The sequence below is a fragment of the Elephas maximus genome, chromosome 8 (assembly GCF_024166365.1).
Source record: "Elephas maximus indicus isolate mEleMax1 chromosome 8, mEleMax1 primary haplotype, whole genome shotgun sequence".
NCBI lineage: Eukaryota > Metazoa > Chordata > Mammalia > Proboscidea > Elephantidae > Elephas > Elephas maximus.
In genome coordinates, this window is record NC_064826.1 from 53,200,437 (window position 1) to 53,226,955 (window position 26,519).

General features: G+C 34.8%; 1 protein-coding gene across 2 annotated transcripts in view; it reads right to left on the bottom strand.

Annotated features, from left to right (window-relative positions):
• Positions 1 to 26,519, bottom strand: part of SEMA3E (semaphorin 3E) — a 279,353-nt gene that overhangs the window by 13,830 nt on the left and 239,004 nt on the right. Inside the window, exons 8-16 of one of the 2 annotated variants that reach the window (XM_049893056.1) lie at positions 24,797 to 24,911; positions 24,294 to 24,363; positions 20,974 to 21,118; positions 18,536 to 18,758; positions 12,947 to 13,038; positions 11,548 to 11,589; positions 10,357 to 10,523; positions 4,176 to 4,243; positions 2,524 to 2,663 (exon numbers count right to left, since the gene is read on the bottom strand). In XM_049893056.1, the coding sequence (XP_049749013.1) occupies positions 2,524 to 2,663; positions 4,176 to 4,243; positions 10,357 to 10,523; positions 11,548 to 11,589; positions 12,947 to 13,038; positions 18,536 to 18,758; positions 20,974 to 21,118; positions 24,294 to 24,363; positions 24,797 to 24,911 (1,062 nt within the window). Of the gene's footprint in view, positions 1 to 2,510; positions 2,664 to 4,175; positions 4,244 to 10,356; positions 10,524 to 11,547; positions 11,590 to 12,946; positions 13,039 to 18,535; positions 18,759 to 20,973; positions 21,119 to 24,293; positions 24,364 to 24,796; positions 24,912 to 26,519 lie in introns of both variants that reach the window. The other variant, XM_049893057.1, reaches the window with a different exon arrangement.

Consider the following 26,519-nt stretch of genomic DNA (forward strand, 5'->3'; position numbering starts at 1 on the left):
GCTTTTGATAAACATTTCTGGAATTAATAAAATGAAGAGAGTATGTATTCCTTGTGTTCTATTTGAGGAAAAGGAGACTATGATGTGCATATTACAAAGAATTGCAGAATTCAAAGTTTAGAAACTCTTGATAACTCAGTTTCTAGATAAAAAAAAAAATTAGATGCTGTCTAGTAACTCAGTTTTTTAGTGCTTCTAATGATTCATTCAAGCAAAAACTGTACCCACATTAAAATGTGGTTTCTGGGTTACTTTAGAGAACTGACTTTGGATTTACAGGTAAAAGGATAAAAATTTCAGTTTAATAAAAAGAAGATACATATATGACAACTGGACCTTATACAAAAGGCTATTATCTGACTGCAATTTAATGAATTCTTGTGACTTGCAGTGTCCATGATAAGCCTTCACATCATTGTCAGGGATACTCTAAAAAGCATTCCCATGGGTAAGAATTGGACTGTGTGTACTAAAGCATTCTTTTCAACGGTCAAGATTTGATTACAAAATGATTGCCTTGTGCGTCTCATAGTAACTATAGTAAATGCAAAAAACAGTCTTTAAATAAAACTCAGGACTCACATGCAGAGTCATCTGCTTTGGGTACACAGTATATATATTCAGCCTTTGATGAAGTCAGCAACTTTTGTTTTAGACTGTGCCTAAATCAATATGTATATTGCTATGTCTAGAGAAACAAGGTATTATCTGATTATGACATGCCCTTTAATGCACAGAATAAATTCAAAAATTTAAATATCAGTAAATGTATCAGTCAGGGAAATTTGAGATAGTCGAAAATAGGGACTAAAAAGTATGGGAAAAGAGAGGTAGATTATGTCAACAATAGAGAAAGAAACATAATTGAACATTGATGGATGCAGCATGTCAAAATGATTTGGTAAAGATTTCCAAATGAGACAGATTACTGTGAGTTCCAAATTAGAAACAGAACATACTGAGTGAATAACACCACTGATGAAAGAATTATTCCTCTGTCTTCTAAAGCCATTCACCTGGAGGACTATGGAATATTCCCACGTCCTCCACTGCCAACTGAGTTATAATGGAATTTAAAAAGCCTCTTCACCTCAGATTTGTGAAATGGAAAATGTGTTAATATAAAACCAACAATTTTAGTTCAGTGAAGTACGCTACAACATTTTTTGAACACATGTTTATTCTTGATCACATTTTTTATATTACCTCTAGTAGTCTTTGTTAAATTGCGGTACCGTCCTCTCTCATAGCTATCTTAGGAATTTAGGATTTATACATTTATCATATCCTGGAGTGATTGAACTTAAAACATGTTGGATTTTTAGTTTTACAATAAGCTAGAAAAACACATGAAAAGCTAAATGCTCCACATTTGTTTGGTTTCCAGTGCAAAATGAGGTTAAGACTTCCATTCATTTGCTCTCTATTCTACACGCACTCGTTAGATCTTTGTGACATAAGGCTGGGTTCTAGAATTTCTTTCCCATATTCAACTTACAACTTTCTATTTAATAAAGACCATGTTTCTCTCTCCCTCTAATATAACTGTATTTTCATCCACTTGCTACTTTTATAATTCTACTTCTATGAAAATTGAGTTCAAAGCCCACATCAACATCAGCAATGCTTTATCTGCCTTCCTGGCTGCTTCGCGTCCTTGACCTCGCTCTGTATACAGCTAGCTCCCTTGACTCATTCCATTCTTTTATCCAGTAACTGCCTCCAGACCACTCTGTCCATGTGCTTTGAATGCTGCCTATTCTTCCATCTCTCTAAAGCAGGCCAAGTCACTCCTCTTCCGTCACTTGGATGATTACAGAAATATAAATACCTACCACTAAACCTTGAAAGGCCAAAAGAACTGATACCTTTCTTTTGTTTCCAATGGACAAGAATCCCCATGTCAGTGTCTCATAGAAGATTTAAAACCTTTATCATACAACCAATTGAATGCTGCTGTTGCTTTAATTCTATTATTCATTTTTCCAATATATATGTGTTAATGGTGTTTAAGTTTGCTATTTTACTGGAATATTGCCTTGGGGAACACAATGTAGCCTATCATTTTGACAACATCACACTGAATTATGAAGCTACAAGTACCTTCTGAATAAAAATACAATTTGTAATATCCAAATTATTGACATACATAAAATTTATTTGCATATAAAATGTATATATGTGTATAATATATATGTATATAAAAATAGATATAAGAAATAAACCTAGATTTTAAGTGAAACATGTTTAGTGCAACAGACTTTCATTTTTAAACACCCAAATAATTATACATTTATTAATCACATACTATATATTTAAGATGGAGCCCTGGTGGTGTAGTGGTTAAGAGCTCAGGCTGCTAACCAAAAAGTCAGGAGTTCGAATTCACCAACTTCTCCTTGGAAACCCTATGTGGTGGTTCTACTCTGTCCTATAGGGTCGCTATGAGTCAAAATCAACCTGAAGGCAACGGGTACGGGTATATAGAAGACAGCAAGGTGTGAACATACATCTATGAATTACCTCCTCTTTTCTTGTTTCACGTCCTTTCTGTACAAACCAGATGACTTTTGCTTGTAAAGATCGGGGGGTACATTCCAGCAAAGTACTATTGTTCTCTATGCCATAGGCCAGTCGCTCTTCAGTCTTATCCAAAGCATCCCCTACAACATGAAATGTTAACATCAGCACAGACTTGGATTTTACTGGTAATTTTTAAAGAATGTTTTATTCAGATCTTTGCAGCAAAGTGAATAACTTTTATTACTTAAGATTAATTATGGTTATTTAGAAAGATTACCATATCAAAATCTGGGTATGATGAAGGTGGGCAGGCTATGGAATGGGCAAGAAAGAAGTAACTGGGAGTCTGGCTACCTAAGGATGGGACAGTCAGGGACATAAAGAAAGTACATCAATGTTAAAAACATTGGAAATCAATGGCAACATCCACTGATAAAGCAAGGAAGAGAAGGGGAACACCAAAAGTCCAGGCAAGGCAAAGGATCAAATTCATGCTTACAAGCAAAAGCAGAAATCAGAAAGCTAGAGGGTATGGTATATGACATAAACACAAGTGTGACCAATATCTTGATAAGGGATTGCATTTATCTAGATGTTGGGCTCCCGCATTAAGAGAGTATGAAACTGAACCAAAGACTTTGTGAATCAGATATTCTCAATCATGATCTTCATGTCTTGGGCCAGAAAGACTCTCACTGGACTTGAACACAAATTTGCATACAAGCAAGTTCATTTAACTGCAGTGGGTGATAAAAGCAAGAGGATTCATTCTTTGTTATCTTAACCAGGATCAAACTCAATAACTAGATATCGGGATTTTTTTCCCCATGCCTTATTCCTCATCTTTAAAACTGATTCCGAAGATTCCCTAAGATGAAGATCCTGCCTCTCATGCCAATATTCTCCAGAGGCTTGAGTCCTACACTGAATCCTGAGTCAGCCTGAGGTTTAGTAAACTAATGCTGGACCACAGCCTCTGGATCTGGGCATAATCACCCTCACACTCTCCATGACAGTGCCTCTGCCTCCTGTTTTTCCTTGGAGAACCCAGTGACTCTGACCACAGTTTGCCACCAACTGCCATGATACTCTGAAGATTCAGGACTGTGTTTTTCTGTCTGCTTTGACTTCCTTCCATTTGCCTAAAGCTATTTCTCCTCCTCCTTTATCTATCAGATCACCTACAACCCTTTCTCTCATACCCACATCTACATCACTGACTCCAGCTCTAGGCTTACTCTACTCCAAACATTACTTGATACAAGTTACATCACTCATGATAAAATCTCCATGAGTTATATAACATGGTATAGAAATTCCCAGATATGGAATGGAAAGATGAGTCTTACCCATCACTGTGGCATTAGCTCCCTAAAGCATAATATAGCATACTCATTCTAAGATTCTTCTGTTTTGAGATCTAATATTAAATCTTGTGGGTGGTATAGAAAACATATTTTCCTAGTTATGTAAAAAATTATACACCAAATCCATGAGATTTTAACTACATGGAAGAAAAAAAAGAACCATTTCAGTAACATTGTTCTAGTATATATCAATCACAAAGAAAACAAGGGCTCTCTTTTTGAAAAGTTTGCAGTTTGTCGGTAATGTACACTCTAACCCATAGCAATTGATTTTCTATGGATTACCAACAAACTGCTGTCCAAAGCACTGCTGAGCTGCATTTCCATGCCGAACATCTTGTCTGCGGAAACGCCTGGGGGAAAAAAAAAAAGTAAATGCATTTAGGAGATGTTCAGATTTCGATTTTCCAGACTTTAAAATATAGCCAGCTGCATCAGAGATTCAAGTAGTGTACTGCTACTAAAAAAAACTGATTAGTCATACCAAACAAGGATAAAATCCAAGTTTCATAGTTTCCTATATTTCCATTAAGCGTTTTTCAATGGCTAATAGGTATATAGAACTGTTCTTTAAATGGTTATATAAGTTCAAATTCTGGATTTAAGATCATTTAAGAAGGTTCCCTTTACATTTTGCTAAAAATTCGGTTCATCAAGAAGGTCAGATGATTTAAAATGAGTATCTTGTGTAATAAGAGAGGTGTGTTGATAAAAACAGTGAGATTTGAGGCAGAACGTTTATTTGAATTAAATTGTCATAGAATTTTTATATATAATAAAATGCATGTGTAAAAAAGTACTTTAAATACATTATTCTACAGCCATCATGACCAATTAGCACAAATATAGTGGCTAATGAAGAGAGACAAATTAATAATATACTCATCCTACTTTTCAGATGCAATATTTGGAAATAGTATGTCTCTACTCAAAAATTTTTTTTTTTACTCAATGTGATGGTATGTTATAAGTGCTTATAAATGTCTTGCATATGGTGGTAAGAAATATTTCTTGAAATACTAGTTGATTTTTTTCCCCTCAGTCTGCCTGCCTATTTAAATTAGAATCCTTTCCAGGTGTATGTATATATCTTTGAGTTTTTCTAGATATATAATTGAAATATACAATATTCTATATTCATGAAAAAATAATTCTAGACTATATATTATATTTTAAATTTTTATGTGACTTTTTGAGGAATTCAACAATAATGGAAATTATTGTTATAAGGACTGGAATTCTTAAATCAAGACCTTCAGCATACTTAATTCAAATTAGAGGTAAAACAGAGGTACTAAATAAAGGCAGAACGTAGCATTCTTTCATAGAATTTCCTGAAGGTTGAGAGAAAAAGTTTACTAATAGTTAAAAGGAAACCCTGGTTGTGCAGTAGTTAAGTGCCTCAGCTGCTAACCAAAAGGTTGGTAGTTTGAATCCACCAGGCTCTCCTTGGAAACTCTATGGGGCAGTTCAACTCTGTCTTGTAGGGTGGCTATGAGTTGGAATCGATTCAACGGCAATGGGTTTCTTGGTTTGTTTGTTTGTTTGATAAAAAGTAAAGCAGTAGATTTACCCTTGAAGGAGACAGTCAGGCTTCTAAAGTGACCAAATAATGAGCTCGGCTGCTAACCAAAAGGTTGACAATTCGAATCCACCAGCTGCTTCTTAGAAACCCTATGGGGCAGTTCTACTCTGTCCTATAGGGTCGGTATGAGTCAGAATCGGCTGCATAGCAACGGGTTTTAATATCAAGTTCTCTAGCTGAAAACTTAAGGAAAAGTACACAGATTCAAATCCCAATGCCATTACTCATGCGCTGTATGACCTTATGCAAATCTTTTTCCTTTTCTGGTTCTTGAATCCTCCTTTGTAAAAGGAGGTTGGCCCAAATGACACCTGAAATCTATTCACCTCAAATTTTTTCGATATGGGTTTTCCTTGCTATCTCCAAATAATGATAATGAAATGTTATCTCAGGAGATGCAGTGCTTTCTCATGTGTGAGTTCAGATCCTATTTCAGTCAACAAGTGTTTAAATATCTCCTTATATGAGAAGCTAAGGCAGATACCTCATCCTAATCACATTTTTGGGATTATGACCCAGGTGCAGGAGCAGGTTTTGTTTTATTTATTTATTTTAACACAGAGATTGCTGACTAGGAAACTTTATCCAAAGACCTGACTTTACAAAATTAATATTAAAGTTGTCACATGAATCATTCTATTGAGCTAGACTGAAAATTAGAATTTGTGGAAAGAAAAATAAAAAGCGAAAGTAGACGGTGTTATGTTTCCGTATGATTTTATATTAGAATGTACAGTTTTGTGTAGCTAATAACATATCTAGATGAGAATTAAACTGCTGCTGTCAATTCCTTGCTATGCTGAGTAATTGCTTTGGTATTGAGAATCTACAGCCTATTACACAATAATGGAGCAGGAACGAAATCAGCAAAATGGGAAATAGTTTCCACTTTGTAAGGATGCTGCTGTGGAAAGTTTACTAGTCAAGTAATGTTAGAATAAAGTGAATTGAAGCCAGATAATTCTAGAATTGTCAAGTTCAGAGATAAGGAATATGAACAGTAAGTTAAACATGCAATACTTTTGTTTAAATTAGAATACGCATTTTAAAAGAAATAAAATATCTCCTCCAGCAAGGTTTTATACTATCGGTATATAGTCATTTTACACTGTCCATATATAAACCCATATATAGTCATCCTTTATTTCAGCATTAAAAAAAATAACATGCATTAAGATCAAGAGTTGGAAAAAGGCTGATCAAAGTTGCCTTTCACTTTCAAAGTTACACATTTTTATTGTATCTCTTGCTTCTGGTAAACTTTTTCAGAGAACACTGGAAATTGATAAAATACAAGAGCAAGGGAAAGAAAAAGACCTAGTTCTATAAATGATAGTGTATTTTGGAAGACCATTTTAAACAAGTGGTTTGGGCTGTGAATTAATATTTTTTCCCGTTAACTCATTTTCACTCTGTGAACAGAAAAGTATTTATTTTACTGACCAGTTTTGAATTTCTGCCTCTAGTCAGGTCAGCAGCAAAAAATGATCTGCTGTAAAAGCAAACTATTTTCCCTTCATGTGCTGGAACTTATCCAAAAAGTTCTCCTCCAGGGGTGGTGATGGTTCAAAAGAATTTGATGCCACTGAAAGATCTCCATTACATGTCACTGAACTGAACTAATTCATTTACGAGCACAGCTCCTGACTCTAGCGTTTCACTCCTTCCTGTCTACAATCTTGCCCATTCATTTAACTCCCTCCAAATAATTGTTTTCATCCACCCCTTTTAAATATATTACCAGGCTTGTGTTAGTCCACTCTTACAAGATGCACCATGTACCATGAAATATTTAGTTGTGGTAATTGCTCAGTCAAAACTCATCATGACCAGGCATGCCTAATTAAAAAACATTGTTATCCGTAAGTGCTTGGTGCAAGGCTTGTGGCCGTTATTACTGTTAATAATAATGACAGAATAACAAATTTTATTATTTTGGGTAAAATTACCTTTCCACCCACAGATCCTGCCAATTCAATCCTGACCTAGGGAGCTGCACGGTCATTCCTGAACATTCTATGCCTTTGAACAGGCAATTAATTCTCTTTAACTGGAATCTCCTTCTACCTCTACATTTAATATAGAACTCAAAATCTGGGTTATTTTGAGGATTAAATAATGCATTACGTGTACTGCACTTAGTTTAGTACCTTATACACAGTAAGTGCTCAGTAGTGAGCTATTGCTATCATTATTTACAATTCCATCCTCCACATTAGGTTCTGATTTCTTATAGACAAGGGGCTGTGACTGTTTCTTCATGCCTCTTCTACATAGTATAGAAGCTGGCTTAATAGATGAATATATCATTAAACAATATTTCTAAATTATAATACTACTATTTTCTTCAAGAACTCTTTTCAGATATCAAATATTTGTGTAACAATTTGTTCAGTTCCTTAAAACAGAAAAATATTTAGGTCAGACATGGCTTCTGAAAGTATCATTTCACTATCTGCTTATTAAATCTTATAAATTCTCATTGTAATGTCAATTCAGTTCAGGCAAAATTAACAAAAGTTTGAATTAGTAAAGTTTTGTTTTATTTTTAACAAGTTTCTACTATAGATGTGAACGTATACAAAAACAAGTACACTGAAGTGGTTTAAATTCAAATCTAAAAAGAATTAAAGTAGCCCAAAGTGAAATAGTAAGAAAAATAAATTAATACAAATTGCTTTTTGGTAGGAAAAACGTGTGTAGTTCTACATTTTTTGCTTTATATTGGTTTTGGTCACCTTATTAGTAGAAGAAAATAAATGCTAGTTCTATAAGGAGTAAAAATATTTCTGCCTTACATATCCCTCTAAACTATGTACAACTTCGTAAGACTTGAATGGAGAAATACCTTAGTCTTTAAATGCCTTCTTTCTCTCAAGATCTGCTGTTCTAAGGATCTTGGGATTTACCTTCTCTAACAAATGGCAATGACCCCTCTGGATTGTAGACATTGGACTTTGGAGGTCTTCTAAGTGTCTTTCATTTGTGTTGAATTAAATCACACATTTCATTAATTATACAGGTCATGCATTTGCCTAGGAGTTAAAATATTCACTTTCAAAATGAAATAAATGAAGACCAGCTGGGAGACAGGACAAGGGGCAAATGCAGGATGTATGTTAGAGTTTATTTATTTATTTTCCTTTTAAGTCTTTGAATCCCTCATGTGTGGTGGCTTGCCATTTCCACATTTTACGTTTATCTAAACTCATTTCATGTCTTGCAGCAAAAGTTTCTGAAGGGGAACAGCTGGTCCAAACCTGGGTGGAAAAATAAAAGCCCAATTGCATGTTCAGCTCCAGTCTCTGCATATAATAATTAGTGAACTTATTTTCAGGTAAATATCAAGTTTTCAGGGTTTGAACTTTGTATCAGTTATAGTTCAATGGAAGGCTACATTATGAAAGTAAAGTACTTAAAATTAGATTTCTTTGCTGATAATATTTGTTCCTGGTGTATCCTCATGGGGGTATCCATGCATAACCATTTCTATACACACATACACACAAAGTATATACTTAGTCACATCTTTAAATACCCATCATTAATGAACAGACTGGCCAGTGGATTATCAAAAAGTCCACTATTAGAAGACAGTGGTTGGCTTCATACATACTCTCCACATCCCTGTAACTACACTGTTCTATAAAAAATTCAGTACAATTTTGTTCATTTTCCCATAGAAAGTGATATAATTGAATCATCTGATACTAAAGGACTGTACTCTTTCTCAGAATGATACTTCATAGATGGTTATTGTCTGCTATGGAAAGAACTGAGAAACAAGTTCCTTGAATGTCAACTGAATGTTTTTTTTTTCCTCCAATTAAAAAAAAAAAAATTCTTGTAGGTTCCTTTAAAATTGTTTATCTGAATCGTTATCTACCCCACTTGTGACTAGTATATATCTGCTGTCTACCCAAAAGGTTATTTTGTTTTGTATTACCTTTAAAAAAAAAATTACTCACTTTTATTCCTATCCAGGCCCCAAAAATTATAGATTCATATTGTTCTGAATGAAATTATCAATGACTTAGTTTGCAACAACCTTGTACAGTTATAGGAAGACAGGAACTAGTTCGGAAGGAAAGGAAAAGAAAAAAAAAGAAAGGATTCACATCCTGTTTATGAATGTCTGCTGGTAATTGATTATTTAAATAATTGAGAATAGTAAAAATTGCCCTATTCCTCCTCTTTCTAGGACAAAATATGACATCACATTGTTGGGTTGAGATGGGTGAATAAAAAAGAAAACTCTTTAAATTAGCCATTAAAAAAAAAAATCCCAAGGTGGTTAGTATCTTCCATACTTGTTCCTTACCACCTATTTTATAATCTTTAGACCTATACAGTTTTTCTTGGTCATTTTTCTCCGTAATACTTAAAAGAATTAAATGGATTTTGCCCTTTTGACTAGAATAATAAAAATATGATTACTAAAAGTTTCTAAGTAGTTTTTGCTATTTTTTCCTAAATAAAAATACTTAAAGTCTCAGGTATACTTACATGCTACTTTAGTGAATTTAATAATACATTTGCAGGGTTACAAGTTAATTGACAGAAAAGTTAAGAGTGCAGTAGATCAAATTTTCATTAGGTAAAATACATTAAATTGATTTTTTCTTTTGGAATTCACTAATTTTCTAACAGACTTTATCACTAATTGAAAGAACTTGTGGAAAAACATTATACTACAGGGTTGCTATGAGTCAGAATCGACTTGATGGTAACAAGTTTGGTTTTTGTTTTTATAAGCAAAATATGACTCTGATGCTTTATTGAAATAAAATTAACTTGGTTATTTTCCTGGACTGGGTGCAAAAGGAAAAAAAAATAGGGCTTTCCTGCATAATGGAAATATTCTGTCAAGTACTCTCTCACCTTTTCGCATGCGTGCCCGTTGGGTAATACCGGGAACAGGATATGCCATCCCAGGCACAGTACGGGTCTCGAGCCAGGCAGCAGTCAGCACAAGCACTTCCATACATGTCACACTGATGAAATCTGACTTGGGCCACGGCAGAATCAGATCCAACATACAGCTGTTGCTATAGAAACCAAAGAGAGAGACCACTATCATAAATGGGCAGAATCTTCATTGATTTGTTTATATTCACCACAGTGAATATTCATTTAAATTGCAGCAGTTGCTTAGCGTAGATGATAGACTATTGACACTTTCATTTTTCTGAGATTTAAACACTTTTATGAACTTAAATGTAGGAGTACCAAAATGGCCATATTGAGTTTGACAAGAGCTCAAGAGGTTGTCTATTCTTTACACATTATCTAAGCAGAAGTCTCTTTCAGCATCTTACACTGTGTGTCTTCCTTTAAAGATCTTCAGGAATGTCCAGTAAGAGACTGAATAAGTCAATAGTCTTTTAAATGCTGATATGCAACATACACAGGGATCCTTGGGTAGAGCAAGGGTTAAGCACTGAACGACTAACAGTTCAAAACCACCCCAAGGCACCTTAGAAGTAAGACCTGGCTTCCAAAAGATCACAGCCTGGAAAACCCTATGAGGCAGTTCTACTCTGAGTACATGGGGTCGCCATAAGTAGGAATCAACTCGATGACAACTAACAACAACAACAAAAAAAACGATGTGGAATGGACTGTAAGCTATATTATTCAGTGAAAAGGACAAGTTGCAGAATAATTTATATAGTGTGTTCCCACTTCCCTGAACAAAAAGGTTATTTATAAATAAACATAAGCCATACATATAATGACTGCTTGTATAGAATTTTACACTAGAAACCAGTTACAGTAAAGTAGAAGAGAGACTTGTGTTTCAATGGACCTTCTTGGATTACCATTATTATCATTATTTGTTCAAAAACAAGCTAAAAGTAGCTAGGGAATAAAGTCCCATCGTGACTTAGAAGTAAACTACTCGTGTCTTCCTTTCCAAAACTAGGACAAGAAGAAATCCATAAAATGCATATTACTATTTATTTTTGTCACAATAAAACTATAACTGTCCATATATAAGCACATATATTAATTTTATCATATTCTTTGACTGTAACTCAGGTATAGACTGTACATACACATAAAACTTACTCTCTTTGAAGAAATCTCCATAGAAATAATAGGTACCGGATCCTGAAAAAAAAAAAAAAAAAGATTTTCCTTTTTAACAAAGGAACTGTAGGGACATCTACTTAAACATGGTTATAAGTCACCTGCAATCATATTAGTGTAATGTGGGTGGCTCTGTGCCAAGCAGTCCAGAACTTTAATTTTAATAAATCAATATGCAAATAAGATAAAATTAAATTATAGCTACTTTTTTATTTTATTAATGGAGCAGAACAGCTATGTAGATGAGAAAAGCAGTGGGTAATCTGACCAGCTTCCCATTCGACTCTGGAAGGCAATTTTTGTTATTTGCATTTGATGATTACTTTGAAAACTCAAGTACTTTCAAATAAAATAATAAAGTCACAGTGTTCTTTCCTATAAAGTGTAGCATTTTAAGTAGAATAGTTACATCCTTGAAAAGTTTATATTGCTAATAATCTATGTGGTCTTTAATCATTTTAACACAAGCCTAAACAAAATACCTTTCTGTTGGAGTGTTTGTGGTCAATCACTATGAACCCGAGATGCTTTGAACAAAATGAATAATCTGTCTTAAAATTGCTCCAGGAGAAGGAGAATCTATAGATTGGCTTGGAGAACCTAAAGGTAATGCTAAGGATGTTCATTAAGACTACAGTGTCTCTAAGGAGCACAATAAACTCAAATCAGTTCTGCAAGTGGAGATATACTAGGCAGTTAGAATTCACTCTATGGATGGTTACCCTTTGAAGGGGTGTTTCTTGTAAGAGAAAATACCGATCCTCTATGTCATTGTTTTATATATACCGTATTTTTCCACAAATAACACGTACCTTCCATGACCTTCCCCCTCGAGGTAATTTCGTAAGCATTCTATGCTAATTTTTTTATAGCAGCATTATTTTATATATATATTATTGTTTTTTCATGTCTAATCGTTCCATTATCATTCTCTATTTTTTTCATTTCTAGTAAATTCTCTATGTAATTGAAATGATGTTATAAAAAACAATATACTTATCCCACCACAATGTCCACAATATGAAAATAACATGATTTTTAAAAATTGCCTGCAACGATAATACGCGTGCACAGGACGCAACTTTAAAATAATGATTCCAGATTTCATATGTGGCGTAAGTGTTATTTCTTTATAATCACAGATCATATGTTGATATTCTTTTCATGCTAGGTAAATACCATCTTCTTCATTTGAATAGTCTATGATAATTAAAAGAAATGCATTAGGACTTTAAATCATTCCTCACTTCAATTCCCTCTAAATTCAGAATACACAAGTTAGAAAAAAAAAAATGACATAATAATGTCTTAATAGTTTACATTTCACCTGTAGCTTTCTGTGAATCATACATTTTGGCTTAATTTTTACTAAAAATACCTTGAATATCTGAAGTTCTTCTAAAATTACTTCTTCCATTGATTCTGTTTCTTGGTTGTAAATTGTGATTACTTTCAGCACAATTCCATTGTCTGTAAGAAAGTAAAAGAAGAGGTCAACTAGAAGCTATGTTACAATCTGATTTTCAAATAATTAAAAAACAAGTACCCGTTCTGTTTGCTGTCAATTCGATTTGGATTCATAGCAACCCTACAGGACAGAGTAGAACTGTACCACAGTGTTTCTAAGGCTGTAAATCTTTTTGGAAGCAGACTGCCACATCTTTCTCTAGTGGAGCGGCTGGTGGGTTCGAACTGCTGACATTTCAATTAGCAGCCAAGCTCTTAACCACTGAGCCACCAGGGCTCCTAAAAACCAAGAACAAACTATGAATTTAAATGCATAAAGCATTTTACTCACTGTCAATTAAAAATAATAATTAGTTGATTAAAACCTATGGCCACTTATATATTCATATATCATCAAACAGCAAAATTTAAAGAAAGAATAATTTGTATGCCTGACCAAAAAATGAGGCCCAATAACATTTTGTCAAATATTTGGTCCAAAAATTAAAGTATTAGTATTAAAAAAAAAACCTTATTAACAAAATATGAGACAAATGCTAGATTATTCTAGCTCCTTTTGTCATGTATGACGTAAGAAAATTTCTTACCTAAAGCTGCTTTCCTCTTAAGAAGCTATACATTTAATTTTACTGAACCTTTCAAATTAGCACCCTGTAGAAATCTTCAAATACATATATACCTTTTATTAAGGAAATTTTCAAGCATACACTATACTATGGAGAGAACAGTATAATGAATTCTCCTGTACCTATCATTTAGCTCCATAATTATTAAGTTTTATAAGTTTATATTGACATTTTCAAATTCTATCTTATTTTTATTATCACTTGATATTCTAATCTTCCATCCAATGAAAAATTCAGTAAAACTTTAATTTGCCTCTAAGAATAATTTAATATAGTGCTAGGAATAATAGCTCAGAAAATATAACTTTAATGAGTTTGGAAGTGCTTATCCAAGAATGTCTATGGTATTTGAACAGTTTGTTCAAAAATTGTGGTTGGGTTAATAAAACTGACTAAAATTAAATTAAAAACAATTACCTATTCTGTATACTAAAAAAACAAAAATTATCATCCTTTTTGAAAACCAAGCAAAATAATAAATACCCCACAATTATATCAGGCAATAAGCAAAGGTAAAATTCAGATTGTTAATTTGCAACCAACCATTTTGCTGTAAGGACTACATGTATTAAGCATGTGTCTGGCAACTACTGGGAGAAACAGCTATCATTTGTGGCAGTCTCCAACATTGTCTTCATCACCTAGTCATCAAACATATTTTTTGTTCTGCAAAACTGTCATTCAATATGCTATCTTTGAGTTAAATATGGCTTATATGACACCACAAGTATATACCTGATGTATCTGGATTTCTCTCAAATAGCTTTGGCCATTCTGACAAGAAAGTATTTCCAAAAGGATTCTTTGACTATTATTTATGACTTCTACTTTTCAGGGTATTTTAAAACAACATACTTTCTTCCATGATTAATTTTATCAACGATTACTCTTACTTATGTAATTTTTTTAACTCTGATGGAAATCAGTGAGCTCATGGGCAAGTTAACCTTAAGTTTGTTAAAGAAATCTGACGCTTTGGTAAATGCATCAATGCAGAGCACATCATTAACTTTAACCTCCTAAGAAAAGTGAGTAAAACATAGCCTCTACTATACGTAAATCAATTTCTGGAAATCATATGGATGTTTTCTTATTTAAATCTTCATTTTTTTTAAATGTATTATTGGAGAAGTCCAAGAGCCAATATTAATATTACATCTTTATTCATGTTCTGGGCATATGTCAAAGAATCCTGAGAATTATATGTTTATGAATCAAGGTGTGTATGGTAGAATGCTCACTCTTCTCAATAGCAGCTGCTACAGCAAATTCCTTGAGTATATCCCACCTGAATTTAGAGACCATCTCAAGAATAGATTTGATGCATTGAACACTAGTAACCGCAGACCAGACGAGTTGTGGAATGACATCAAGGACATCATCCATGAAGAAAGCAAGGGGTAACTAAAAAGACAGGAAAGAAAGAAAAGACCAAGATGGATGTCAGAGGAGACTCTGAAGCTAGCTCTTGAGCGTCGAGCAGCTAAAGCAAAAGGAAGAATTAATGAAGTAAAAGAACTGAACAGAAGATTTCAAAGGCCCTCTCAAGAAGACAAAGTAAAGTAGTATAATGACATGTGCAAAGAGCTGGCGATGGAAAATCAAAAGGGAAGAACATGCTAGGCATTTCTCAAGCTGAAAGAACTGAAGAAAAAATTCAAGCCTCGAGTTGCAATAGTGAAGGATTCCATGGGGAAAATATTAAATAATGCAGGAAGCATCAAAAGAAGATGGAAGGAATACACAGAGTCATTATACCAAAAAGAATTAGTCGATATTCAACCATTTCAAGAGGTGGCATATGATCAGGAACCGATGGTAATGAAGGAAGAAGTCCAAGCTGCTCTGAAGGCGTTGGTGAAAAACAAGGCTCCAGGAACTGATGGAATATCAATTGAGATGTTTCAACAAACAGATGCAGCGCTGGAGGTGCTCACTCGTCTGTGCCAAGAAATATGGAAGACGGCTTCCTGGCCAGCTGACTGGAAGAGATCCATATTTATGCCTATTCCCAAGAAAGGTGATCCAACCGAATGTGGAAATTATAGAACAATATCGTTAATATCACACGCAAGCAAAATTTTGTTGAAGATCATTCAAAAATGGCTGCAGCAGTATATCAACAGGGAACTGCCAAAAATTCAGGCTGGTTTCAGAAGAGGATGTGGAACCAGGGATATCATTGCTGATGTCAGATGGATCCTGGCTGAAAGCAGAGAATACCAGAACGATGTTTACCTGTGTTTTATTGACTATGCAAAGGCATTCGACTGTGTGGATCATAACAAACTATGGATAACACTGCGAAGAATGGGAATTCCAGAACACTTAATTGTGCTCATGAGGAACCTTTACATAGATAAAGAGGCAGTTGTTCAGACAGAACAAGGGGATGCTGATTGGTTTAAAGTCAGGAAAGGTGTGTGTCCGGGTTGTATTCTTTCACCATACCTATTCAATCTGTATGCTGAACAAATAATCTGAGAAACTGGACTATATGAAGAACGGGGCATCAGGATTGGAGGAAGACTCATTAACAACCTGAGTTATGCAGATGACACAGCCTTGCTTGCTGAAAGTGAAGAGGTTTGAACATGTTGTCAGGAGGGAGGAGTCCCTGGAGAAGGACATCATGCTTGGCAGAGTACAGGGTCAGCGGAAAAGAGGAAGACCCTCAACGAGGTGGATTGACACAGTGGCTGCGGTAGTGGGCTAAAGCATAACAACGATTGTGAGGATGGTGCAGGACTGGGCAGTGTTTCGTTCTGTTGTGCATAGGGTCCCTATGAGTCGGAACCAACTCGACGGCACCTAACGACAACAACAACAACAGCAAATTCTTGCCATGAGTTGGAATCAACTTGATGGCAACTAACAATAATAAATTCTATCCTGCATAAGAAAAAAAGAAACGAATGATCATTTTAATGGCCTTTTAAATGATGATAGAATTTTAAAGTACCTCACAGAATTTGCTACATATTATTCTGAATGCTAAAAGACTCCGAGTTCTCTTCCACAGGGTGCATATAATGTATGGCATTAAATTAAAATTATAAATTTATTTGAGAAATGTCGCTTTTAACATATCCATTACACTTTGTTTAGTTAATGCAGGATATTCCAGCTTTGGTGTACATCTTTACCTATATAATCTACTGCATTGTGAGGTAATCCTGGCAAAATTAATTAGAGATAGTCTAATAACGTTTTTGGTTAATATAGTACAGATTTGGAAACCTCTTTCCATTTATTTTATAGCAAATGAAGCTATCAGATAAGATTAAAAGCCAATGGGTGGCGAATGCAGTAGACACATTTGTAATAATAGTCTTTCTGCTTAGTGGTTGGGTTAAGGTCAGAATACAGAGAAAATTCTTATTATTTTGTTCTGAAAAACTGTCATTCAATATGCTGTCTTTGAGTTAAATATGGCTTATACGACACCACAAGTATATACCTGATGTATCTGGATTTCTCTCAAATAGCTTTGGTCAATCTGACAAAAAAGTATTTCTAAAAGGATTCTTTGACTATTTTTATTAATAATTAATAATTCATATAAACCTTACAAGCACATATTTAGTTGTTTTCACATCACATTTAAGCTCAAGAATAAATAGATGGCTGCTAAATGAGACTGGAAATTGGTCCTATCTCAGAGTAATTTCTTGCCTAGCAGTTCAAGGCTTCTTTAAACTATTTCTCCTTTTGAGATTGTTCTCAATAATCAGTGGTTTTGTGGAAATTATAATAGCTAACTTGAAAAATTCTGGGTCACATCTTGTGGTGCTGTTGTTGTTGTTAGGTGCCACTGAGTCAGTTCTGACTCACAGCGACTCTACATACAGCAGAAGAAAACACTGCCCAGTCGTGTGCCATCCTCACAATCATTGCTATATTTGAGCCCATTTTTGCAGCCACTGTCTCAATCCATCTCTTTGAGGGTCTCCCTCTTTTTTGCTAACCGTCTACTTTACCAAGCATGATGCCCTTCTCTAGGGACTGGTCCCTCCTGATAACATGTCCAAATAATTTGAGACAAAGTCTCAGTATCCTTGCTTCTTGGGAGCATTCTGGTTGTACTTCTTCCAAGACACATTTGTTCATTCTTCTGTCAGTCCATGGTATACTCAATATTCTTCACCAACGCCATAATTCAAATGCATCAATTCTTCAGTCTTCCTTATTCATTTGCTGTGTTTGACACAAACGATTGATTCTGATGGGGCCTGTTAGGCATTGCTGTGATTATAGATTTAGGTAGGCAACGTTGGTGTTCCAAGTAGTTTGTAAAAAACCTGAAACCTCACTGAACAGCCAAAGGCTGCAACAGCGCTGGGAGACTGAAAGGAGAAACAGTTTCCCTGCTATGAGAAGTACTATCTGGAACCAACATTGTTCATCAACACCAATTATTCGTTCATTTGCCTATTCATCTATTCAAATGTGTTAACTGTGTTGTAAACTAAAAGGAACAAAAATTATCCATTTTGAAAACCAAGCACACATAATAAATATTGCACAATTATTATATCAGACAAAAAAGCAAAGATAAAACCCAAGTTATTAATTTGCAACTAGAATAGTATGCTTTAGCAACCCCAAATCTTATTCTCCATTGTTGTAATATTTCTCAGATCTGAAACTAGTGTGACCACATAATTAATTGTCCACACTGGGACACTTTTGAGAATGAAAGTGGTAACTGTAATTATAACTCACAGACAGAACTCTCCCTTAATTTTCTCACTTTGTACCAATGGGCTAATAGATCAACAGGAGACCTATTGATAGGTGCTTTAAAAAAGACTACTAAGGCTAGGATTTTAAGGGTCAAATTTAACTGTCTGAGTATTTACTAATTTCTTTACCTGTCCCAATAAACAAGACATCATATTGGCCATCTTCAGCTTCCACCCGATCCACTGCTATTTGTTTCAGGTTATATTTTCCATCTGTTTTTACCAATATAGGTTTTTTATGGGCAGGTTTTATGGTCTGGTACATTAGTGGATGACTTCTTGCAAATCGGATGGCATCATCAGGATAGTCTTTGGTGGATCCGTACCTCCCTCCATTCACTTTGCTGGCACACTGGAAATACAATGGATCAGATAAATCTTTTTGCCTTAAACCTAAATAGCAAATTGGTACTCAGTTATGGAAAGGATAAGGAACATTGAATATGTTCAATTAATATTGCCTTTAGAAATATTTAGTAACTATATATGCTTCACTACAGAAATGGAATGTGCATTAAAAATTGCAATGAGACACTAAATTATGTCACACATACAGCACCAGAAATATATGTGGAAAGTAGTGAAATCCTAGAAAAATGAAGTATATTTAATACCAGAAGACTTCGGAGGTGCCAGTAACGTATATCATATTCATGTTATTTTCCCTCTTTTCTGTAATTTGTTTTTTCAACTTGTAAATTACTTTTGACGTGAACAATACATTGTTTACATCAAAACAAAGAGTCTCTTTGTTGTGCTAAATCTTACTCCCAAAATAAGGATTACAACTACACGAAATAGCTTTCCCACTACTGAGACTACAAAAACATGACAGGTGATAGTTCCAATTGGCTTACGGATCATAGAATTTTAGTTCTATAAGATAGAAACCTATTCAATTTTCACCTTTATTAATTACTGAGAAAAAAATCCCTCTGTGTTCTACTACTATAATCTGTATTATTTTTGTATGGATTTAACGATAGGGTCGCTATGAGTAGGAATTGACTTGACGGCAAAGGGTTTGGTTTTTTGGTTTTGGTTAGACACCATAAAACAAAAAAAACAGCTATATGTGCTATAATCTATCTCAATTCTTAAATCGCTGACTCTAAAATGAGACATTCAGCAGCACCTTAAGCTACTTCTTGGAACACCTTTGCCTGTGTTGCTCATGCTTGTTAGTAAGTGCTCCCTCATTCAGCATATTTTCCTCCAGAACTACCAGGAATCGCAATCATTTATCTTGATAAAAAATGTCCACTTCGGAGTATAAATACAGTAGTTTAGTAATCAGATTCTGAAGAGGGCATTTTTTAATGATTTTTTTTTTTTTTAATATCAGGCCGTGTTTCTTAATTTGGCATGAATTTTTCACTGGAGTGTACTTTCATGATACATAATTGGAAACATTTTGAACCAGCCTGGAAGCGGTTCAGTGACTAGTCACTTCCTCCACATCTCCTTTAAGACCATGCGGTTTCAAGAAGCATTTCCAGCAAAGCCATGGGAGTGGGCTTTCTCCATTGAAATTGCAATTTCAATCAATAGAGTGAAATAAAATACACTTTATGTCCTACTGGAAGTAATAATTTTAAGCTAGTGAGAGAGAGTGACTGAAATGGTAAAGCCTTACACCTGTTAATCGAGGTAAGGTTTGTTTACACTTTGGGTTTGGCTCTGCACAAAAGTTCTACTTGACTTCCAAGTAATTGTGGAATCAACCTAGTGATGGGATTTCACCAGCTGCTCATAAAAGTGTAGATGTTGGCTTGCATGACAAGTTAAATGTTTGCTCCCCATGGCCCACATAGCACATGCAATGATCCTACATTTTTCTAACGCAGTTACCCACAGGATACATGATACAAAATAATAATAATAACCATTTTTAGCCTTTTATGCCAAGTATTTTTTTTTAATAGCACAAAAGCTTGAATGGCTAGAGAGAATCTCAGTAGCATCAGTTCAGAAGCGAGCAGTGGAACTTTCTGTAACACTTCTGTACTGGCACTTTACTTCTAAAGAGGCCAGCAAAGATGTTAAATAAGGTGCTAGTATTCTGAGAGGGCAGAGAAAAAGCTTCTTTTAGATCTGCTGAGTAAGAAGTAATGAGAAAATTAGGCCTTGGAAACTTAAAGACTGACCCAAATATTAGAATATAAAAATTTGGTAACTTTCCCTTGCTTAATTCTTTTGAAGAGGCTTGGAAGAATATGATCTTCATTTTATTGGCTGTTTCCATGTTCATCAATACCCTCAAAAATAAAATTTTAGTTGGAACTACTTAGACAGCTGCAATACCAATTTTAATATATACTTTATAATGATGCTAAGATATATCCATTATAGGTTATATTCTGTTCATTAAACAACTTGATATGAGAAGTGATATTTCTTTACCATGCCAGAAATCAAGCACACTTTTAGGTGTACCCAAAACTTTTAGGTGTAGAATTCCTTAATTCTTTAACTGCAAAGTTCTGTAAAGCATGTGAAACAGTGAGCAAAATATTACACAAAGAGACTTTAAAAATAAGAATACTTTTTAAAATTCCTGAACTTACAGAACCAGGCCTTGGGTAAGGGACTTTTCCTTCATAGAGTGACCAGTGGTACTCAGGTCCTTCCTTATGTGCATATGGTCCATTAAAGGCTGCCCGGATACTGGACATATGATAGACACATATAGCATGCCCTCTAAATATGTTACTGAAAAATACAAAAGAGAGAATTACTATCTTGGAACTGACCAGGACTTCACCTAGTCAAACCCCCAACCCTACAGAGATGAGAATCAAGTCCTTTGGGTAAAATGTTATAATCTTTCAGGTATGGAATATTCAAGAAATGCTCACTGTTGCAATCCTTGAAGTATCAAAACTCTGGAATTTACCGTTTTCTTAATTGCCTACTTATTATTACACTGTCAGAATCACAGAAGCCACCGTTCATTTCACTTTATTATTATTAAATCCTATATTGTGTTTTTATATTTTTATTAAGGTTATCTGGCCTTAACATTTAAAAAAGATTCATTCCCAAGATGAATGACTCATTTTAAGGTTTTGTCTCATTTTTTGTTGCTTCATCTTCAGAATGACAATGTTCTCTTAATCACCATGCTCTTCAGGACAGATTACCCAATAAGCAAGGTATGCATGGGCTTAACTGCACTTACTTACTAGTCTGTAGTTTACAGTGTGAAATTGTGCACCACAGATTAGTACGTAAACACAAGCCTGTGGTATCTTGCTTACCGTAAGCCCACGCGTACCTTGCTTACTGGTTAATCCACCCTGACGGTGTTGTCAATGTTGCTACAAAGTCTATTTAGCGTATACGATCTAAAGAACGACTCAAAGGCTAATGAAAATGTGTTCCAGTCTTCTGCTTGGGGTCATGTAGACATTAATAAATTTGCTGTTTATTCCTTCCTCTACCTCACTGGATACTGTTTTATAATAAAAATATTACTAGTGTGAACTAAATTACTCTTGGGATAATGGCTTAAATTATATAAAACTAAGATTCCTCACCTCCACAACTAGCGGCAACTGAAATAATTTTCTTGGTAAAAATTTTTTACTTGCAGAGAATGAAGATAGTAGGTTGGCAGGTTTTATTGGGGGTGTTAGTAATCATATTTTGCAAATGACATTTTTTAATAATTTGTTTTTAAATCCAGCCATATTTCTTAATTTGGCACGATCTGAATGAACTGCTAACATTTCTCCAGCCAAGTGGCTTACAAAATTCCCCGCACTCTGAGACACCTGCAGAACACCAGTTACGTGACTGTCTTAGGACATCAATTCACACATTTTATAACACACCTTTAAGCAATTTCAAGTATCTAGGATACGGGGAAAGCCAGATAGTACTCCAACTAAAGTGGCAGTAAACCTTTGATCACCATTTTATAAATATCAACCTCTATGTCAGGTAACAGCTGGGAAACCTTTTTCTCAGATTTATTTATAAATTGTGCAGTCAAAATTGAAATCATGTCTTGTCTTTGGATTCTCAGGCAGATTCATTATACTACAATTTAGGAAAATGTCTTATAAACTGATCATACTAATTCATAGAAAAATGGACATATTATCCCATAACTTGTATTTATCATATAAAGTCACTGAATTATCATCCAATGTATAAATGCTTCAGTGGCATAATGGAGAAGATGAAGTAAAAAACAAAAATTAGGGTCTCTCTGTGGGCTGTAATAACTATCAATTTACATTAACCATTTTTATCTGCATTAAGTAATAATTGAAAGGAAAAATTATTTCCAGGTTTCCCTACTGAAAAGAAAAAAAGATCTCTTTGTAATAGTAGGACACTTGTTCAAATAGCATTTTTTTTTTTTTCCAAAATGGACAGAAGAAACCACCTGCTGAAAAGCTAAACAAAAGCTGTGTGGAGAGACCCTAAGCAAGCGCAATATAAATGACCATATAACAATCCAATGAAATGCAAAAGAGGAGCTGAGTAATATCATTCTTTCCCTGTCAAGAGAATTAAGGACTATTCTTTTGTATTTCTCATTCCAGTCATTTCAACTCCACTCTGCCTTATTAGGAAAGATACTTAGGAAATATGGAAATAAATATAAAAGACATGATTTTACATCTGTAAACTTTCAACCAAAACTGATTTTAATAATATTTTTTCATTCATGTATGAACACACGTGAAATACCATTTTATTTATTTTTATTGATTTTATAGCACTCTTCCACAGATACAAAATACAAAAATATAAAGTGGAAAATAATAGAATATAATCCCTAACCTTGTGAGTTAAATTTAAAACAGACATGGCAAATCACAAATATGGGATCAGTATAAACCCTGAGTAAAGGAGCGAGCAGAGACCTTTGTGATTACTAATCAAGGAGAGTTTAGGGGAGATGGCAATTGACAAATACTGGTGAACTGATATAAATCAGCCTTGGAAGAGAAGGTCATTTTGAGAAAGAAGTGAATGAATAAAAATATAGTGAGAGAAACTAGCAAAATAGACACTGGGATTTGTCAAGACATTATATTCTTGAAAAATAGAGCATGAGAGAACTTAGAGGAAAAATTTCAAAGTTCATTGTTGTTAGTTACCATTGAGTCAATTCTGACTCATGATGACCGCATGTGTGCAGAGTAGAACTGCTCCCCTGGGTTTTCAAGGCTGTGACCTTTTGGAAGCAGATCACCAGGCCTGTCTTCTGAGGCATTTCTGAGTGGGTTTAAACCACCAACCTTTAGGCTAGGAGTTGAGTGATTAACCGTTTGTGCCTTCCAGAGACATCTAACGGTTGATAAACAAAAAACCAAAAACCAAACCCACTGCTGTCAAGTCGATTTTAACTCATCGAGACCCTGTAGGACAGAGTAGAACTGCCCCATAGCGTCTCCAAGGACCACCTGGTGGATTTGAACTGCTGATCTTTTGGTCAGCAGCTGTAACACTTAACTGCTATACCACCAGGGTTTCCAACAGCCTTAAAAGCCTGACTTAGAAAATACCATATGATGAATAAGGACATTGTCCTATATTCTATAGCATAAAACTAATAACTTATAAACTATATAAGGAAAAAAAAACCTGCTGTTGTAGAGAGAGAAGAGATTAGGATACTGAGCATAAGACGATGCTGGAGTGCTACTAACAAAAATGAGTAAGGGTCTAGATAGAGATTATGGGTTTGAAAAGTAAAGTACAATTGCATACACAGGAGAACGAAGAGAAACCGGCGACTGACTGAAGTACAGAACCTGAGAATGACGAACGGGTCAACGGTATTCCCACGTTACAGACGCAGGGGAGGGGGAGGCTGCCAATCACCTTTTGTTTCATACTGTTTTTATTGACTGTATAAATTCCTCACCTTGTAGTGTTAAAAAGTCCAAATATCACTGGGTTCTTCTGATCTCTGGTATGTAGCAGAAAAATATCCTCTGAAAAGTTAAAAAAAAAAATATTGCATTAATTGGTATTTTTAGCCTTTATATATAAAGAAACCCTATTGACGTAGAATAATTTAGAAACCATTGTAGGTTTTACAACATAAATTTTCGCATGCAAACATATAACCATTACCAAATTATAACAGGCTGAAAAACTTGTCTCCTCTGGTGGCTTTGAACTGAGCCACAAGGAAGAAACCAGAGGCACTGACTCTAAGCTAATGAGACAGACTCCTTTTTGTTCCTGTAACCCCTCTATCCCCACCACTTGAGCCTGGCTAAACTGAAAGGAACAAAACCTTGCTGTAAATTCTACAAGGTCAGATTCAGTGGAAAACAAGTCTTCCATGTGTGCTAAAGGCAGTGAGGGTTATGGAGAGGCATACACATCAAAGAAGAATATTTACTTTTCAATAATATTTACCTAATTCATCAAAATATGTATCGATTCCATTCATTCCTGGAACTGAGCAAACCAGTCTTGCTTTTAGGAAAGTGGTCCACTTATTCACCAATATTCTCTGCCCTCCCACATCATTCTGTGAAAAACAAAAGGTAGGTAATGTGTATTAAAAACTCTTACCAACAACAGTGTTTGTAATATTATATGTGCAAATGCCAGGAATTATAGTTGTATTTTTTTTAATCGAATTTGGAACTTTAGCATAATCTTCAAATAATATCATAGATTATATGCCTGTAGAACTTTTTTTTTTTTTTTGAGGTTATTGCATTCTGTTTTATCAGTGAACCTTTACTCTGGCCAATTAAATATGTGTTTCAGATATTACAATTTTAATATAGCAGTCTGTCTCCTAAATAAAGTAGTGGCTGCATGATATAATAACTTTTAAAGTTCTTTTATTGATAAATAATCTACCTATTTTAGGTAAGCACTTATTACTTTTTTCCTTTCTTAAACCAAAACCAAACCCAGTGCTGTTGAGTCGATTCTGACTCATAGTGACCCTACAGGACAGAGTAGAACTGCCTCATAGAGTTTCCAAGGAGTGCCTCGCAGATTCGAACTGCCAACTCTTTGGCTCGCAGCCATAGCACTTAACCACTACACCACCAGGGTTTCCCTTCCTTTCTTAGGAAGCTTGAAATACACACACACACCTACAACATACATATACATACACATGTGTATACATATATAAGTATAGATATGTACAAAAGGAGCCCTGGTGCCGTAATGGTTAAAGCACTGGACTGCTAACCGAAAGGTCAGTGGTTTGAAACCACCAGTGGCTCCATGGGAGAAAGGTGTGGCAGTCTGCTTCCACAGAGATTTACAGCCTTGGAAACCCCATGGGGTAGCTATGAATTGGAATCAACTCCATGGCAGTGGGTTTACATATATATGTGTTGATGTTAGGTGCCTTTGAATTGGTTCTGACTCAGAGTGACCCTATGTGAAGAGAATGAAACACTGCCTGGTCCTGCACCATCCTCACAATCGTTGCTATGCTTGAGCCCGTTGTTGCAGCCATTGTGTCAGTCCATCTCGTTGAGGGTCTTCCTCTTTTTCGCTGACCCTCTACTTTATCAACAATGATGTCCTTCTTTAGGGACTGATCCCTCCTGATAACATGTCCAAAGTATGTGAGACATAGTCTCGCCATCCTTGCTTCGAAGGGGCATTCTGGTTGTACTTCTTCTAAGACAGATTTGTTGTCTATGTATACATATATGTTGTTTTTGTTGTTCTTAGTTGCCATCAAGTTGGCTCCAATTAATGGCAACCTTGTGAACAATGTGTATGAATATATATGTCTCGTAGATATCTTCCTAGATTTCATAGTAACTATATATATTTTTTATATTTGGATATTGTTTGTGTTTTTTCAAAATATGTTGATATTTCAGTTGGTTTTGAATGTTCCCAACAATCTATCTGAATACCAAACTACATATATTTTTCTCCATGACATCAGAATAAATCAACTGAATCATTCAAGCATACTCATGTGAACTATTTAGAATGCGGACTAAAGCAATAATAATTTAAAAATAGATAAATTCATTTAAAAAAAAAAAAGAGCTTAAATTTCAGTGTGCAAATAGATAAAGCCTACTTACAGACTATTTCTTCTTTTTTTTTTCCCAAACTATTTCTTCTTAATATGGCTTCAAAATAAGGG